At 40.0% G+C, this 20,214-nt stretch overlaps 1 protein-coding gene across 5 annotated transcripts in view; it reads left to right on the top strand.

Annotated features, from left to right (window-relative positions):
* svila (supervillin a) overlaps positions 1-20,214 on the top strand; it is a 165,023-nt gene that overhangs the window by 72,572 nt on the left and 72,237 nt on the right. For all 5 annotated transcript variants that reach the window (XM_048609398.1, XM_048609389.1, XM_048609403.1 and 2 more), the window contains 3 exons: positions 2,741-3,311; positions 10,355-10,586; positions 14,470-14,602. In XM_048609398.1, the coding sequence (XP_048465355.1) occupies positions 2,741-3,311; positions 10,355-10,586; positions 14,470-14,602 (936 nt within the window). The remainder of the gene's footprint in view (positions 1-2,740; positions 3,312-10,354; positions 10,587-14,469; positions 14,603-20,214) is intronic.

Genomic DNA, 20,214 nt, shown 5'->3' with positions numbered 1-20,214 from the left:
TGATGCTGCTTGGCCTGCTGTGTTCATCCAGCCCTGCACCTTGTTGTCTCGGATTCTCCAGCATCTGCAGTTCCTACTATCTCTAATATCAGATTGGTTGTGTTCTGAAATGCCACACATTATGAGCAGACAGTAGTAACTGCTTACCCAAGTGTTTGATTAGTAAGGGTCTGCACGTAATGCACCTTAATAACAGCAGAGGCATCAGTCTTAGCTCCATGGTGACATTCTTGCCTCTGAGTGAGAGGGTTATGGTTTCAAGACCCACACTGAGAAACTTGTACCCCTCATATTGGGTGACATATCACTGTGGTACTGAGTAGTTCAATGTCAGAGACACCATCTTTCTGATGTGATATTAAGCTGAGGCTGCAGTAATCCGATCTGGTAGACATTAAAGCTCCCATTGCACTAGAAAGAAGAGCAGAGGAGCATTAGAGTGTTCTGGCTAATACTTAGCCTCTCGAACCACGCACTAATACAGTTCTGTTAACTCGATGCTGTTGTGGTGCCTCCATTTGTACAAATTGACTATTATATTTCTCTAATTTGCAAGAATACAAAATGTGTCATTGACTGTAGGGATCTTGGGGTGTCCTAGATGCTATAAAAACTTCACTGCTGATCTCCCTTTTTCCTTCTCCAAATTTTCTCCTGCTACTTTCCTCCCCCGTCTTTTGACAAATATGGGTGGTAAGAAGTTGATTCATTACATATTGACTGAGTAAAGTAGCATCCACAATGAATTTAATTTCAGTACAGTGTTACATGTATACAAGTATAAAACACCAGCTTGGCCTCAGTTGGAGTATTGCAGGTGGTTCAGGATACCACACTTCGGGAAGAAAGTGAAGGCATTAGAAAAGATTCATGAAAGTCGTGTCACAGATGAGGGTTTCCAATTGCATAGGAAGATTGGACTCTTCTGCTTGGAAACAGAAGATTAGGAGATTTGATAGAAATATTCAAAATCATGGGTCCAGTCAGAGTAGATGGAAAGGAAATGTTCCCATTGGTGGAAGAATCAGAAACTATAGAGTACAGACTTAAAGTAAGTGGCAAAAGGAGGAATGGCACCATGACGAGCACTTGTTTTCACCACTCAGCAAGTGATAGGAATCTGAAGTGCACTACTAGAGAATTGATGGAGACAGAGTCAATTGAAGCTTTCATAAGAGAACGAAATCGTTATCTGAAAAGGAAAGATTTGCAGAGCTACAGTGACAGGATGGGAATCCCTAGCAAAACTGAAATCTATGGGAATCAGGGGGCAAACTCTCTGCCGGTTGAGTCATACCTGGCACGCAAAAAGATGGTTGTGGTTACTGGAGGTCAGTCATCTCAGTTGAGGGATTCCACTGCAGGAGTTCCTCAGGATAGTGTCCTCGGTTCAACCATCTTCAGCTGCTTCATCGATGACCTCCATCAATCCTAAGGTCAGAAATGGTAATGTTCACCAATGATTCCACAATGTTCATCATTCATGACTCCTCAAATACTGAAGCAGTCCATATTCATATGCAACAAGATCTAGACAAGATCCAGGCTAAGGCTGACAAGTAACGCGTGTGCCACATAAATGTCAGGCAATGACATCTCAAATAAGAGACAGTCTAACCACCGCCCCTTGATATTCAATAGCTAGGAATACTGCAGCAACTAACTCACTTCCTGATTCCCCAAAACCTGTCCAACATTTACAAAGCACAAATCAGGAGTGTAATGGAATACTTCCCACTTGCCTGGATGAGTGCAGCTGCAACACCTCGGAGGAACTTGGCACCATCCAAGACAAAGCAGCCCACTTGATTAACACCACGCACACAAGCACCGCACCTCACCACCGACACTCAATAGCAGCAGTGGATATGATCTACATAGGACACTGCAGAAATTTCACCCCACAGATCCCTTCGCAGCACCTTCCAAACCCACAACCATTTCCATTTAGAAAGACATGGACAGCAGATAAATGGGAACACCACCAACTACAAGTTGTCCTCTAAGTAATTTACTATTCAGACTTGGAAATATATCTCCATTCCTTCACTGTCTCTGGGTCTAAATCCTGGAATTCTACAGCACGTGGATTGCAGCGGTTCAAGAAGGCAACTTGCTACCATGACCTCAAGGGCACTAGAGAGGGGCAATACCCGTGTCCCACAAGTGAAAATAAAAAAAAAAGCACTAGGTGATTGCTCTTCTTCCATGCTATAACAATTCTATGAATCCAAATTCAACAATAAACTACTTAAGATATTGTGCCAACTGTTTATTTGTTTTGTCATTTTAAATTTGGAAAGCATTACACCATGCTAGACCAGCATTATTGCTCATTCCTAATTGCCCATAGGGCAGCTGAAACTCAGCCAGATCACTGTGGCTCTGAAGTCACATGAAGACCAGACCTGATAAAAATGGTAGAGATGACAAGGTGTAGAGCTGGATGAACACAGCAGGCCAAGCAGCATCAGAGGAGCAGGAAGGCTGATGTTTCGGGCCTAGACCCTTCTTCAAAAATGGTAGATTTCTTTCCCTAAAGAACCAATGCACCAATCAGGATTTTACAACAATTATTACATGGTGGACTTTAGGCCAGTATTTTATTCCAGACTTTTCTTGAATTCTGATTTCATCATCTGCAATGAAGGGATTTGAATCCTGCCAATGATTTATACAACAAATTAGTTTTGTTTCACTCTTTAGTGTGTGTAAACTTTTATCTGCCTTTTTAATGCAGGTGCAAAATGGAAATGAAATGATGAGGCCCTTCTCACAGTCTCTGGTCAGTCAGGCAACTACAGTCTCCACAGCTTGTGCTGGTGACCTACATCTTGGAAAGTCTTCCATTGCTGAGAATAGTTTATACGCTGCCCACAAGTCAGCAGCAACCTCTACTCTTCCTTCCCACAGCTCACTAGTCAATGCTGATATTTCAAATACGAGTGTGCTTCCCTCCGAACACATGCTGCCATCACAGGAAAAATCCTACAGATTCAGTGGCGTACTCAAAGAGGGTGATGACTACAGAAATGGTGAGACAAAAGAGGTACTGCAGCAGAGCAGCATGTATAATTGTAGCTTTGCAGAAACCGATTCCCACGTACCAACTGGGAGGAGTACGGATAATCATGAAACTCCAGAAAGGGACAGTGGAGAGCAGTTCAATCCAGAAATCTTCCCACAGGAAGCTGAAAGGAAAATAGTTATGAAATCAGAAAACATACATGAGAGTTGGGAAGGTGAAGAGAGAAGCTTTGATGACATTGTGAAAGTGGAACATGACATGAAGAACAAGCAAGCTATTTCAGGTAAACGGTTCTCAGTTCTTTAGTTAAATCAAAATTTGTTGTAAAGGTTGGGTGACTTGAACTGTCGATTGAGTGCATAATTGCTGGCCTAAGAATTGAACGTAAATTCTAAGAATGTCACATTTTGCCTGAATGTGCACATCCTTGGGTCTTAATCAGAAGCACTTGTAGTAGGTAGAAAATGTAAACGTAATTCTAAGAGGGCTTGATTATCTTAAACCAACATCTTTAGTTTACCAACCCAAGAATACCAGGTACATGTCACTCTGAATTTATGCATGTACTGAGAATGCTTAGGAAGGCTTTGCCATAAAATACAATTTACATCACAGAAAAAGATAAATCTGTGCAACTGCTCTTTGCCAGTGCTAATGCTCCAAGAGCCTTCTCCTGTCCTGTTTTAACTCTTGAATATCCTTCCATTCTTTCCTCCATCGTGTACTGCTCTAGCTTTCCCTAGCTGCCTATTACTTCAACTACTCGTCAAGTTTCACCTTTTAATGCTCTCGACATAAAGCATTTAATCAACATTCTTATATGCTGATGTTACATGTAACAACACAATCTCTCCACTACCTAGTATTATTCAAAATATCAAAAATTTCAGCAGTTTTCGGTCTAAAATAAAAGACATATTCTCCACACAGGATATATCCACATAATTTCTTTAATTTGTTTAGTTAAGGATACCTTGTCTTGGATACCTTGATGCGCAGGGCACCCTGAGACTTGCCATCTTGTACAAAAAGAACTTCTTCATGTCACCATCTGGACCTTATCCAGTATGAAACTGGCCTAATCAACACTCTGTTATAACCTGCCATATCACTCCTGGATCGGTTAGATTCTGTAAATTTGCTTGCTCTACTAATTCCAGACATGGCACATTCTAGTAAAAGTGTATTGATTCTCTGATCTGAATAGTCATATCTTCCTCCATCTACTATGCATGGGTCAACCATAATTCCTGGGTACTGTGACTGTTCCTGGGGAAGCAGGATGGTCTGCATCTGAACCAGAGTGGGACCAGCATCCTTCTCAGATGGGCATGCTGGTGCTGAAGGGAGGAGTTTAAACTATTTTGGTAGTGGGAGGGGGGCCACCTTGTTTATACAGTAAGGGCACAGCATACTTTAATAAAGGAACAAGGGCAAGAGGGAGTTCAGCCATGTTGATTGTCAGGGGAGTAAGGTGAGGCTGGATGACCTCTACTTTGATTCTAGGAGTATTATAGTTTACACGTGGAATTGTGTTGTTGTTGCCATCAGAGATGTGGATGAGGGAGGGGCAGAACTAGCAACGCAACATTCCAGGTGATAGGATATTGAGGCAGGAGAGAGAAGGATGTAAGAGAGGAAGTGATGTTATACTTTTAGTTAAGGAGTCAGTACCTGGAGTAAGAAGGAAGATATTCTGGTAAGGACTTCAAATGAGGCTTTGTAGACACGTCTTCGGAATAAAAAGGGCAGACACACTATCCAAACAGTCAGTGCTCAAAAGAGGAGCAGATATGTAGACACATCACTGAGATGTTCAAAATCAATAATAGGGTAATTACAATAGGGAGTTCAAATTCTCCAACATTGTTTGGGATAATCATAGTGTAAAGGGTTTAGAGGGGATGAAGTTGTTGAAATTTATTGAGGAAAGCTCTTTATGTCAACACATAGTGGTGAATAGGGGACAGTGCAGTGCTGGACCTAATTCTAGGGAACGAAGCTGGCAGGTGGTCCAGCTGGCAGTGAAAGTGTTTTGGATTAGGGGAAGGCAGATTTTGTCAAAATAAGGCAGGATCTGGCCAAGGTAAACTGGGAACAACTACTTCTGGGTAAATCTGTAGCAGAACAGTGGGACGGGAGGTGGTTGTTCAAAATGGAATTGGTGAGAGTCCAGGCCCAACATGTTCTCTTTTGAATAAAATGTGGCTGCAACAAGCCCAGACAACCTTGGATGTCTAGGAATATTCAGGCTGGATAAGAAGGAAAAGAGAGGCTTTTAACAAGTACAAAGGGAGAAAATCAATGGGGGCCTTAGTGGAGTATACAAAGTACAAGGGTGAACTCAAGAAAGCAACTAGGCAAGCAAAGATCAGGGATAGTCAACATGGCTTTGTCAGAGGGAGGCCGTGCCTAACAAATTTGATTGATTTTTTTTTGAGAAGGTGACCAATAGATAGGGGTATTGCAGTTGATGTAGTTTGTATGGGTTTATACCAAAGCCGCTGTCAGGGTACCGTATGATGTATAGGTTAGATGGATTGGCCATGCTAAATTATCCATAGTTTCCAGGGATGTGCAGATTAGGTGGATTAGCCATGGGAAATGCAGGGTTACAGGGTTAGGGTACGGGGGTGGGTCTGGGTGTGATGCTTTTCAGAGTGTCGGTGTGGAACTGATGGGCCAAATGGCCTGCTTCCACACTATAGGGATTCTATGATTCTATATGAGAGACTGATAAAGAAGGTAAAAGCACATCAAATGGAGGGTAACTTGGCAATGTGGATCCAAAATGAGCTTAGTGTTACGAGACAGAAGATGATGGTAAAAGACTTTGTTTGTTTGTTTGTTTGAGTGGAAGCCAGTGGTATGGCACAGGGAGCAGTGCTGGGTCCCTTATTGTTCATAATGTATATAAACAATAGAAAAGAAAATGTTGGCGGTGGTTGATTAGTAAGTTTATGGATGGCATAAAGATTGCCCTGGTGGTTGACAGTGAGATCTTAGGTGACAGAAAGATTTATACAGAGTGGTCAGATGGCAGATCGCCTACTAATGGAATTTCACCCTGGCAAATATATGGTGATGCACTTTGGAAGAAGGGAGTACTCCATGAATGGCAGGACACTAGGAAGAAGGAACAAGACAAGGGAGTACTCCATGAATGGCAGGACACTAGGAAGCTCAGAAGAACAGAGGGATCCTGGGTACTTCTCAACAGATCCCTGAAATTACAGAACAAGTTAAAAGGCGGCATATGGAATACATGACTTTATAAGTCATGGCATAATTTATAGGAAGAGGGAGATTATGTTGGTGCTGTGGAGGACTTTGGTTCAACCGCAGCTCGAGTGCTGTGTGTAGTCCTGATCACCGCACTATAGGAAGGATGCACTGGAGAGAGTGCATAGGAAATTTTCTAGGAAAGAATAGTTTAGCTATGAAGAGAGGCTGGATAAGCTCAGCTTGTTTTCTTCAAGTAGATAAGACTGAGGAGCATCCTAGTTGAGGTATATAAGACTACAAAGGGCAAGGATAGGGTGGATAGAAATCAGCTGTTCCCCTCATTTGAAGGGTCAATAGCAAGGTGGCATAATTTTAAAGTGAAGGGCAGGAGGTTTAGAGGGATTTGAGGAAAACCTGAGGGTGATAGGAATGTGGAATGCGCACTTCCTGTGAGGGTAGTTGAGGCAGGAAAGCCTTTTAAAAAGTATTTGAATGAGCACTTGAAGTGACATAACATAGAAGACTATGGGCAAAGTGCTGGAAAGTGGGCCTAGGGTAAATTTAAAGTAATTTGTATTGGTGCAGACTTGATGAGTCGGATTCTACGACTCTTAAACTTCAGATGCATTTATTGAACAACTCTGAGTCAACAGCACTCTGTCATGAGTGTCCCATGACTGACTAACAATCTGATGATCCGTTACTGCCACCTTTGCTGCTTACTATTCATTCATCTTTAGAAGAAAGTGAGAGTATTGGAAACTTATATTGTTGGATGTAGCCTTGAAGGGTGGTCTTCATCTTACTGAAGATGTGATCATTACAACTTGCAACAAACTAATGCATATGAATGTGTTGTAATCAACACATGATGCATAGCCTCCAACTCGCTTCTGGAACACCCAGTGACTTGACATCACTTCTGGAACACCCAGTGACTTGACGTCCATTTTTGGAGGTTCACTGAGCAGCAAATACCACTTCCACCCACTTACTGACCAGTTTGAGTATGGTATCATAACAGTTTTGTAACTGGGCTACTAATCCAAAAACCTGGAGAAATTATCATGGAGAGAAATCTATCGTCCCTACGCTGTCTGGCCAAATGTGACTTCTGATCCACAACAATGTAACTTCCCCTCAAATAACCCAGTAAGTCATTCAGTTGTATTGAACCAAATGGCTTACTACCACCTTCTCAAGGCTAATTAGTGAGAAACAGCAAATGCCAGTGATGTCCACATCCTATGAATGCATTAAAAAATGGCAATTGCTACAAATGGCCTAATGACAAAACGGGGCAACTTTGTAGCCTACCATTTCCTTCATCAACAACAAGCATTACAGTACACTTATATGGCATTTTCAACATAGTAAAAGGACACTAGAATGTTACCAAACCAGATTTGATATTGAGCCACATAAGATTTTAAGACCTAAAGGTAACTGATGTAGTTCAGCAAAGTGAGCGGTGGTGGGTGAACAGGACTTGGTGCAAGTTAGAACACAGGTAGCAGAATTTTGAGTGGCCTCAAATTACTGTAGGATGGAATGTGGGAGGTGGGCTTAGAGTCCAGCAGGATGGTTAGGCATCAAGATAACAAATCCGTAAATAAGGGTTTCATCAGCAAATGAGCTGAAGCAGAGAAGTGTCAGGTGATGTTACAAGAGGGAGATAGGAAGTTATGGTGGCATTGCAGATACATGTTTGAAGGTGTATCATTATGATACCAGGTTTGTGAACAGTCTGATTCCGTCTCAAGGAATTGATGGAAAGTGGGATGGACTCCTTCACAAGGGAACAGAGTTCGTGCTTGGGCACCCCAAAAAAATGTCTTTATTCTTCCTGTACTCAATTGACAAAAATTTCTGCTAAGTCAGACCTGAATGTCGAATGGCTGCTCGGCAGTTCCAAGACAAGGAGGTGCTGTGAGACATAGTGGCAAGGTAGAGCTGGCTGTCATCAGCTCGTATGTGAAAATGAAGGCAACTGTTTACAGATGATGCTGCTGAAGGATGGCATGTAGATGAGAAATAGGAGGGAAAATTGGTCTTTGGGGACACTAAAGCAAATGGATTGGGACAGAAGTTGTTGTAGGTGATTATCTGGCTAAAGCTAGATAGGTAAGTTTTGAACGAAGCAACAGCAATCCGATCCAGCTGGACAACAGTGGACAGGCATTAGAGGAGGCCACAGTGATTAATCATGTTTGAAAATGCAGACAAGTAGAGAAGTCTCAGGTTTCCTGAACCCACTGACCTGCATTTCTATCAGTGCTGACTCAATGACCAGACTTTTGGAAGGCCTTAGGCAATAGGCTGAGAAGTGGGATGACATCAAGGCCATGCCATTTTGTCAGCAGTAGGACAGCTATCAGATTAACTGTCCACACAGGAGCCCTGTAAACCTACCTGAGTGGTTACTTGTCGGTCACTTCTAGCCTCTTATGCATGGGATGAACAAGTCTATTAACTGAAACCTGCCAGTCTCCAAGCAGGCTGTGTTAGGGCTCTCCTTTCTGGACACTCTGCAGCTAATGGCATCGGTGGCTACCCTGCAGTAGCACTGCTTGGGTAACACAAACCACAAGCTGTCTCCCTGGATTGCTGGAGTCTGCCGGCCTGACCCCAGCATCTCCCCAAACCCAATCGCCCTACTTCATACCTGCCCAGAGGTTGAGGAGCTCACTTCCCCCTCACCTACATCTGCAGCCTCAGTAATAGCCACCAGTAGGCAACTGAAGCAGGGTCATCTCCTGTTTTTAACCCTGATAGCAGGTCCCCTGGCATCATGTGAAAAATTAAATCCAATATGACTGGAGTTGTCTTCTCACTAAAGTTCTGCAATCATAGTGTCAACTACAGGTTGATACAAAATACATATGAATGGAATTATAAAAATGTACATGAAATGGTTTATTCAGGATGTGGGAAAAATTTGCCTTGATGAATGAATGACGCTGTGTTAGGAGTGACTAAGATATCTTGTAGATTTTTGAGAGACTGAATAGAATGGACCTATAGACCCAGGAGTTTAGAAGGAGAAGCATTTAAGGTTCTAAGAGTAGTTTGGAAAGTCGATGCTGAGATGCTTGCTCTTCTGGCTGAGAGTCTAGAACTGGGAGAGATTGAGGTCAGCCATTTAGGATCAAGATGAGATAAATGTTCCTCTCAGCAGGATTGTGAATCTTTTGAATCTTCTTTCTGTTCAGTCATTGAATATATTCAGAGTTGAGGTTGGTGGATTTTTGGCATCAAGGGATCTGGGGATTGGGTAGAATAGGAGGGTTGATGATCAGAGATGATCTTCTTGAATAACCAGCAAGCATAAGGTACCAAAAGACCTAATCCTGCTCCTGGTTTTTATTTGCTAATGTAAATGTAAACGGTGGTTTCCTCTGTAGTTGACTCGATTTTGCTTATGTATAAGAGCTTGAAATGATCAGTGGGTGCTGATGTTCCATTCCCTCTTCTCAGACGCAAAGTTTTCTGCCAAAACAAAGGATTCTCAAAAAATTCTTTGGGCATATCTTCACTGCTTGTTACATTGACAGCTTTTGTGCTAATACATCAATGTGCTGTGAACAGTGAATCTACTACAAACAGGCAATTAAACCCAAGGCTCCTCATGCACAACTGTTAGCTGAAGGAACCATATGGTTAAGAGAGAGGTGGTGATTGCATGGGGTCTGCAACCAAAAATACATTTATGGCTCCTATTAAACAGACAAACTCCACACACACATTCTCCATGCACATATTGTTTACAAAAAGTCTGGTTTGTGCTGGTACTGGCAGAAAACATCTTTTCTGTAAAAACCAATACCATAAATGTTCGTTTGACACAATATTTTGTAGTGACTATGTAGATATTGCGTTGAAGTGAGAGGCAATGAGAAACTTAATGAAAATGAAGTCTCTTTTTACTGGTTTTTTTGTAAATATGTCAGAATATTTGTTTGTGGTTGCATGTCTGGTAGAAGTATTCTAAAAACAGGTTGAAATTTAAAAGCAAGTTGATAATCTGTAAATCTCTTAATCTGGCAAATGTATGAAAGATATTTGTATGTTATTTATGATCATACTGTTCTTGTTGAATAGAGTGTGTGGAACATACTCCTGAAATGAAAGCAGGATCAGCAGCAACATTCACTGCATCACAGGTTTCTACTGTAACATCCTCCAGACTTCCACATCGGCAGCCAGCCACACAAATAGAAAGTAAGGTGCTTTATGATCATCAGTTGGAGCTAAGTACCAAAACTGGCAGAACTGAAATAAGTGAAGGGACCTCGGAGTTCTCTACTGGAAAAGCAATGTCTATTAAAGAAAGGTAACAATGCATTACTAGTGCAATATTTTTAAAAGAATAAAGCAGTCTAGATTTGTTATCTGGCCACATGCTGAGTTTCAAAATGCTGCTAATCTCCAAATGGAAATATAAATGTGAAATATTTATATTTACTGGTAAATGTTTTCAATGTAGTGCCTTAATGCATGCATACTCATTCTTGGCCTTTGTTCTAGTTTCTTGATGGCATTGCTACCTGTGAGGTAATGTATAGATAACTTTGTGGTTGAGGTTCATTTTGTAAAGTAATCATGTTCAAATATTTTGCAGGAGATAAATTATGCATTAAATTGATGTTTCTTAGTTTAATGGAAGAGTCAATTGTATAGTTCAGTTTTACTTGTAACAATCTACTAAAATTTTAACACTGGAGAATTGTGGCAAACCATTTTTATTTGTTGTACTAACAAGAATCCCTTTTGCTTTATCAGAGTTTTAAATATTTTACAAAATTCAGCATCTATATTCAAATACTTTCTGTAGCTAGAAATATTTAGAGGTTAAAATACTGTTTTGAAAACGAGTGTAACTTTTATTAAAAATCATTGCAATAGTATTGACAGTAGGAGTGTTGCAGGCATCTTATGTCCTGTGCATAATATGACCAGATCATCGGTTAAGTTTTCAACCACTGAACATGTTTTTTACTTTAGAGGTGAAGACCCTTTGTCAGAACATATTGCTGACATAGATTTTGAGCCACTGATGTAAGTCTGTATTTTCTTAGTGCTGGCAAACCCAGTGTATTTTGCTGGATTTTTCTACTTAAATTTTAGGTCACCTTCATCTTCCTCCATTTTCTCAGTGTTTTATTTTTGCGTGTCTCTGCCTGATTCTTTTTCCTTTAATTATGTATGCTTCTAAATCACTGAAATTTGTATGAACAAATAAATAAGTCAGTCATTAAGCCAACAGGTTCCTCTGGTGAGTGACGTATCTGTTAATTTTCATACCACATATTTTCTTCCAGCCTTTGAAGATTTGTTTATCTCTCGATCTTATGTTTTGATGAAGAGTAAATGCTTGAAATCCTTATCGATACTGACTTAACCACTACGTACTTGCACTATTTTCTGTTTTTATTTCAGATTTCCATCATTTTATTTTTAAAATTACTTTTACTTCCACTGTGGTTAATATCCAGGTTAGCAATTTGGAATGCAGCTGTTTTGTAAATGTAGATGCTGATTTTTTTTTTGTTTGAGAGCTGCAAAAGGTTCAGTGCATTAAAAGCTTGAATTATTTTCGTAAATATTTATTTTAAATGTGACCTTTCAGAGATTGCTTTTGAGTTAATGCAAGCAAGCACCAATTTCTGATGCAAGTCATTTGTGAAATCTTGGCAATCTTCCAATAGTACAGCATAAATGATTGCTTGCTGAATCTGTTCACTATATTTGGTAATTGATTTCTCGTATCCATAATAGGGTCTTAAATTTCTCTGTCTATAAGCATTCTTCATCACTCTGTTACTTCGCAAATAGTTTCTACACTTCTCAGATCCTTCATTTCATTTTGATTAGGAATATATATTGATTTGTTTTAAATTGACAATGCGTATCGTGTAAAGCGTAATGTTTAAGCATTTGGTTCGATTGAACCAAAGTGTAATATTTATATGTTAAGTGTAGTTACTGAAAATCAGTTTATCCCGTCTTAGAAACAGGTAGGATAGTTGGAAAAATTTCAGTTATTTTGAGACTTTAAAAAGAAGTTAATCCATCAATGTTGAATTGTATTTAATGTACAGTTTTTCTCTTGATGATCAATGAGTGGACCTGAACAGGTTATTGAGCGTGGAGATTGAGCAATTTGGAAGACTTAAGTATCAAAATTACCAGGTTTGGAAAAAATCTTCCTTGTCACTGAGTTGTCAATTTGAGATGTACATTCCCGGCAAAGCAATTTTTTAAAAATAGTGGAATAATTATTCTTAACTTCGACTCCCCTGGTGACTAAGTTAATTTATTCATTGAGGAACTGAGCCAGTGGGTCCAGAATATTATAATAAACAACACAATTACCCTTTCAGCAAGATGCTGGTATACCAAGCTAATCAATCTGAAATGCTCTGAGAAGGAATAGTGTTGAGATTCATTCCTGCATGTAGTAACTTATTCTTAGAGAATTCTAAAACACTAAATTTTTAGCTATTATTCACATTCTTCCTTTCTGTCTCTTTATTTTGTCTTTTTCTCTCCTATGATCTTTATTTTGTTTTTGTACCTGACATGACTCTAATTCATCCACTATAATTCACAACCACTAGGATGCAGGATGGGGTTCTGTTGTTCTCACATAACCTATTACCTTTGCCATCCCCTTCTCGGATCACATTTCCAGAATGTTGAAGTGTAAATTATGTGCAATCTGAACAGTGCGGGGTAAAAGTCTAGTAGTTCATAGAATTATTGAATGGTTAGAGCACAGAAGGAGGCCATTCAGTCCATCATGACTGTGGATGTTCTTTACAAGAGCAACTCAGCTGGTCCCATTATCCCACCCTTTCCCTTGCAATCCTGCAATTATTTGCTCTTCAGGTGGTTACCAATTCCTATTCAAAAGCTCTCAATTGTGTCTGTCTGTCCTGTACTTTCAGGTTATGCATCCCACAGCGTAACCACTTGCTGTATAAGTCACATTACTGTGTCACATAGATGGTTGCCAAAAGAATCCATGTCCTCCAGCTCCCAACCCTTCAGCCAACACGACTGGCCTGCCTCTTATCTATTCAGCTGGACCTCACATTATTTTGAACACCTTTTATTAAATCACCACTCAACCACTTTGCTCTATGGAAATAGCTCCATCTATCCATGTTGCAGAAGTATTCAAATCCTGAAACCATTATGAAGAATTTTTGTGCAACCTCTCTGAAGCTGTCATATGCTCTCAAAGTGTGGTGCCAAGACTTGGATGTGCAATAAGATGTCTGCTCCAACAATATTTCACCCATTATTATCGAAATCGTTATCTCAAATACTTTTTCTGTTTACTCACGTCATGGTGCAAACTTAGAAAACTTGGCTTCTTTTTGATGGTAAAAATACAATTGTATAAGTTTGACAGGTCTCATTTTTCAAATAAATAGAATCTTTGCTGTTTTTGCAGCTGTGAATATTTAATAGATCAAGCTTTTTTTTCTCCTATAAGAGTTGGCCTTGCAGTCTTGTTATTTTTCTTTGTGAGGCTTCGTGCTGCTTTGGTAATCAAGGCGTGATCAGTGTTCTAGTTTAAAATTTAGAATACCAAAATAATTAATGACCAAGCATCTGGCACACAATATTAGTTGGCATGGGATTTTTTTTTAAAGAAATCTGAAAATAGATAATTTCTTTATTATCAGGTAGAAGGAGAATACTCATGTAAGGTATTGAGGCCGTAAAATCCTAAATTTAATTTGTTTATTGAAAAAACAATGACCATCCAAACCATTGCTTTGGTTTTCTATCAATTCTATACAAAATTTATTGAAGTAGTAAGATTACTGAAACACACAAATGTGGCTCAATAAAGTTTTTTGTTCAAAAAATCAAGAGACGTTATCCAAATAAAAAGGTTCCAATTCATAGACTGGAGACAAGAAATACATTCATGTAATGGCACAACACAGACTTGCATCAGTTCAGTTGGGCAGGCCTTGATAACAGTAAAGGACATCACATGGGGTGCACTTGTAGTGATAGGCAAAGCTAAGCCTGTTCTCTCGTAGAAGTGTCATAACATAAGCGTCATGAATCTTCTGAACTATTCTACATTCATAATTGAGTATTTCACTGTCCAGCCAATGTAATCTATCTCTATTCGTGGCGATTGTGCTCCTTAAATGTGATTGTGTGACTTATGCCAGGACCCTTTTTCCCAGGATGGCTTTGCTGAAGAGAAGTGGAGAAGAAGACTGGAGGAACAGAATTAACAAGAAGCAGGATAATGGCAAAATGACCAGAACCAGTCGCTCTACCCAATTTCAAGAAACAGAGCATTCTTACATCAAAAAGGTAATGCTGTTTACAAAATGAAATGTTGTATATATAATGCTTCTAACTGAGTAAACAGCAAAAGCATATGCCCTTCTTTTGGTTTGTGACTTTGGAATTTAAGGATGGAATGTTATTGATCGTGGATGTGTCTACATAAAACATTGTGGTTTTCGAAGTTGTAGAGAGTTGAATGGTTAGTGACACAATACAAAGAATCGAGGACTTGAAAATCATAAATGACTTGTATTGTCATTTTAAGCACTTTTGACAAATTGCAAAAGATTAGTTGATGAGTCACAGAGGGTTAGTATGCAGGCACAGCAAGTAAATAGAAAAACTATTAGAATGTTATTGTTTGTTGAGAGGGGAATTGAATACAAAAGTAAAGTGGTTATGATTCCGCTGTGCAGGGCATTATTAAAACCACATCTGGAGCACTATGTACAGTACTGATCTCCTTATAGAAGGAAAGGTGCCAATACTTTGGAAGCAGTTCAGTTAATGTTTATTAGACTAATAGCTGAAATGGCAGGTTGTCTTCTGCAAAATGGTTAAACAGGCTAGGCTTTTATCCACTGGAATTTAAAGGAGTAAGAGGCGACTTGATTGAAACGTATAAGATCCCGAGGGATCTTGACAGGGGCGATGTGGAAAAGATGTTTCCTCTTGTGGGAGATTATAGAACTAAAGTCCGCTATTTAAAAATAAAGTCTTAACATTTTAAGACCAAAATCATTTCTCTCAGAAGGTCAGGTGTCTTTGGAGTTCTCCAAAAGGATTTGGAAATAGAGTCTTCGAATCTTTTTAAGGCTGAGGTAGATAGATTCTTGATTTTCCATGGAATAAAACGTCATTAGGAGTATGTGTGGATGTGGAGTAGTCAGATCAGCTTATTAAATGGCAATAGAGGCTGAAAGGGCCAGGTTGCCTACTCCTGCTTCTAATTTGTATTTTTGTATGATGTGCAGGAATAACTCCCATTCTCTTATTCAGCATAATGCCAAGGGACCATTGCATCCACCTGAGAGAGCAGATGGAGCCTCTCTAATCTTCCAACTAGCTGCCTGTCTCTGCAGCAGCAAGTGCTCTTTCCATCTTTACTTTTAACCCTAACCTATATATTTGTCTCTTACAACAGATCTGTGAGAAAACTATACTTCTGTAAGAAATCTACACTTATACACTCTTTTTCCCCTTCAGCCTCTTTTCATCTAGGGGGCAGTAACACAACAGTAATATTAGCAAACTGGTAATCCAGAAATCTGGACTAATGCTCCAGAGACATAAGATCAAATCCCACCTCAGTAATTGAGAAAATTTCATAGAGTCATACGGCACAGAAACAGACCTATCAGTCCAAACCATCCATCTCGACCAAGTTTCCCAAACTACACTAGTCCCATTTACCTGCATTTGACCCATATCCCTCTAAACCTTTCCTATTCATGTACCTATCCAACTATCTTTTAAATGTTGTAACTGTACCTGTTTCTACCACTTCCTCCAGCAGTTCATTCCACATACGAGCCACACTCTGTGTGAAAAAGTTGCTCCTCAGGTCCCTTTCAATTTTTTCTCCTCCCACCTTGAAAATATGCCCCCTAGCTTAGAACTCCCCTACCCCAGGGAATGGACCTTTGCTATTCACCTTAGCTATACCCCTCATGATTTTATAAACCTCTATAAGCTCACTCCTCAACCTCCTCATGCTCCAGTGAGAAAATGTCGCAGCCAATCCAGTCTCTCCCTATAACTCAAATGCTCCAGTCCTGGTAACATCCTGATAAATCTTTACTACGCCCTGTCCAATTTAATAATATTCTTCCTATAGCAGGGTGATCAGAACGCTACATAATACACAAGAAGATAATTAGTGAATCTGAAATAAAATGCTTGTCTTATTAATAATGAGCATGAAAATGCCTGATTATTGTAGAAACCCTTTCTGATATGCCAGTATGCTTCCAGTGATAAAATCCTCCACCTTTTCCTGGTCTGACCAAAGTGTAACTCTGTATACACACCAATGTGACTGACTCTTTGTTCCCCTCTGAAATGGCCAAGTATGCCACTCGGCTGTTTCAAAACACTACATAGGAGCCTGCTCCACCATTTTAGCTCACGGCTGATCAACTGCCTCTATTCAATATGCAATGATATCCCTTGATGTCATCAGTATCTTGAACTTGCTTAATGACTGAACTTCCACAGCCCTCTGAGGAAGAGAATTCCAAAGATTCACCACCCTCTGAATGCAGAAGCTCCTCTTTATCTCCGTCCCAAATCTGAAACTGTGCCCCTTGGCTCTGAACCCAACAGCCAGGTGAAACCTCTTTTCTGCATATGTTCTCTCTAACCCTTTAAAAATGTTGTAGGTTCCTGAGAGATCACCTCTCATTCTTCTAAACTCCACATCATACAGGCCCAGTCTCGTCAATTGTTCCTCGTAGGACAGTACCACCATCCCAGGAATCAGTCTGGTGAATCTTTATTGCATTCTGTCTGTGGCAAGTATATTATTTACTTGGGCAATGGGACCAGATATGTACAAGACCAGTGTTCTATACATTTGAAGCAAGACTCATTTGCTCTTGTCCTCAAATCTTCCTGCAATAAAGGCTAACATACCATCTGCCAGACAAATTGTTTACTGAACCCCTTTTATTATTCATTGATTGAATTTGGGTGAATTACTGAACCAGGTGGGTTTCTACAACATTCAATAATGTCTACATGGTTGCATTAAACTAGCTTTTTTTAATTCCATTTTTTTTTGTTGAATTCCAGTTTAGCCAGCTGCCATGGTTGGATTCCAATCTACAACCCTAGATCATTAGCCCTGGGTTCTAGATTGCTATCCAGTGATATTATCACAATGTCACTACCTGCATGCTAGCTTTCAATGGCTTATGAAAAAGGACATCAAGATCCTTTTTGAGATGAACAAAAATGTCGAATAAGAATCAACAAAACAGACTACTCTCCATTGAACAATGGTATATCCTGCCCAACTAATCCTTCAAAGTCCTTGTTACTGGGGGCTTGTATCCAAATTGGGAGAGCTGTCCCACAGACTAGTCAAGCATGTTTTAGATAAACCACCACAAGCTACCTGTAATTCAGCCACTTATTAATAAATCTCACAGATAATCTAAGACTGAAACAATGATTTAAACTTTATTGCATGTAGCAACCAAAATAAGACCCCTCGAGTAAGGAAATTACATCTCACAACTCTACTTAGCTATTATCCAATTACTAGTGGAATTTAGCTACCAACAGTGTCTATCTCTGATGTCCAGGGTTTGGTAATTGTGCAGTGTTGTTCTTCGAAGTTCAGATGAAGAGTTCTGGTGTTGAATTCTTGTACAGTTTCTCATCCTTCAGGTCTATGGTGTAGTATTATTGAAAATCTTTTAAATTCTTTCATCCAAAGTATTAATTACTGTTCTACTACTCTGTAGCCTGCTTCCTTATCAGAAATAACTCCTCTGTTCCTTGTTACATTTGGCCTTAACTGTCTGTTTGAAGACCCAGCCTGTCTTGCAATTAACTCCTTAATTTCTTCAGCAGCGCAGTTATTTTCCTTATGGCAGCCAGTTATCAAGTAGGTGTCAAAACTGTTTTGTTCATGTAGCTTCAACTCCTTCTTTTGCCAGGCATGGCTAATTGCTTTCAATCCCATGTATGACAACCTGTCTTTGTCCCTTACCAGCTTATTCCAGACAGAGTTATTGCTGATCCGTTCATGTGTAACAGTTTTTCTTAACTCTTCATGGATTGAAAGAATTATTAAAGTTCTGAAGTTTATAATATCACAAGCAGAAAGGTAAAGTCGCCATAATCTCAGAGGACCATAGACCATTATAGAGAGAGAGATATGTGGTGGTTTAACCTGAGGATTGCCATGCCTCAGGCAAGGGGAAAGGTTGAGAAAGAGTGACTTTCATAATGGCCTCAACCATTGCGAGAATTCAACCCACACTGTTGACATCAATCTGCATCACAAACCAGCCTTCCAGCCAACTGAGCTAACCAATCCTCACTAATATAAACATCCTCACCAAATTGTACTTTACATCTGGAGTTCCAGACCCCCTCCTCCATCCCTGGCTTTGTCCTTTACCATTGGCAGGAGAGATCCTAGCAGCAGCCTTCCCTCTAAGCTGTGTTCATGTTCCCCACACAGCAATCAAACTGGGCATGTAGAAGGTATTGAGATAGCTCAGGTAGATGAAAACTACTTGACTTCATCTTCATTAATCTACTTGCTATGTGTGAATTTGTCAATGATAGTGTTGGTGGGAATGACAACATCACAGTCCTTATGCAGACCAAATCCCATCGTCATACTGAGGATGCCTTCCATAGTGTTGTGTGGCACTATTGTCGTGTTATCTCGGATCAAATCAGAAAAGGACTAGCAATTTGTAACTGGGCAGTGTGGCCCATCAGCACCAACCACAGGTGCCAGCATGTCCTTAGCTTTGCCATTGCCATCAAACAAGGGAACTGACCCTTGGTGCAGTGAGGAGTGGAGATAGAATGCCAGGAATAGCTGTTCCTGAAAGTTACAATGCAAGATCAATTGGCATACAGAAGGAGCAGCTTTTACTGAAAGAGCTAAACAGTTCCACAACTAACTGATCAGATCAAAGCTGTGCAGTTCTGCCACATCCAGTCGCAAATTGTGATGGAAAATTAAACAACTCCCTGGAGGAGGAGGAGACACCACAAATATCTCCATCTTTAATGATAGGAATCCTAGCACACCAGTGCAAAGGTCAGCACTCAGACATTTGCAGTCATCTTCAGCCAGATATACCAAGTGGGTGGTTCATCTCTGACTCACACATGCAAGTCATCAGGAAATTTGATTCATTCCACATGTCCAGAAATGACTGAAGATACAAAGGCTATGGGTTCTACCAACATCCAGAAATAGAAGTTCCCTTAGCCAAGATGTTCCAGTGCAGCTACAACAATACAGTATCATCTAGTTAATAATGTGAAATATTGTCCAGATTGGATTTGTAATAGGTAGGTCATGCCTGAAAAACCTCATTGAATTCTTTGAAGAGATGACTAAGATAGTAAACAAGAGAATGGCTATAGCTATTGTTTATATGGACTTCCAGAAGGCATATAATAAAGTCCCACATAAGAGACTGTTAACTAAGGTAGAAGCCCATGGAATTGAGGGCAAATTTCTGACGTGGCTGGGAAGCCGGTTGAGTGGCATGTAACCAAGTATGTACTCAATGGTAGGATGTGACTAGTGATGTCCCTTTGTTAGGGTCTCATGTGTTAACATTATTTGTTAACAACTTGGCTATTGGCATAGAAAGTCATATATCCAGATTTGCTGTTGAGACAAAAGTTAGGCAGCATTGTAAACAGTATAGATGATAGCATAAAACTACCAAGGGATATTGATAGACTAGGTGAATGGGCAAAAACTGTGGCAGATGGATTTTGGCATTGTGAGGTTATTCATTTTGGACTGAAAAACAATAGATCAGGGTACTGTCTAGGTGACATGAAGGTAAATACACTGGATGTCCAAAGAGACAGGGGTTGAGGTGCTTAGGTCTTTAAAATGTCACGAACAGGTGCCGAAAGTAGTCAAG

The sequence above is a fragment of the Rhincodon typus genome, chromosome 2, assembly GCF_021869965.1.
Source record: "Rhincodon typus isolate 14 chromosome 2, sRhiTyp1.1, whole genome shotgun sequence".
Classification (NCBI taxonomy): domain Eukaryota; kingdom Metazoa; phylum Chordata; class Chondrichthyes; order Orectolobiformes; family Rhincodontidae; genus Rhincodon; species Rhincodon typus.
The sequence above is the reverse complement of the archived record's forward strand: the minus strand, read 5'-3'. Positions and strand labels throughout refer to the sequence as shown.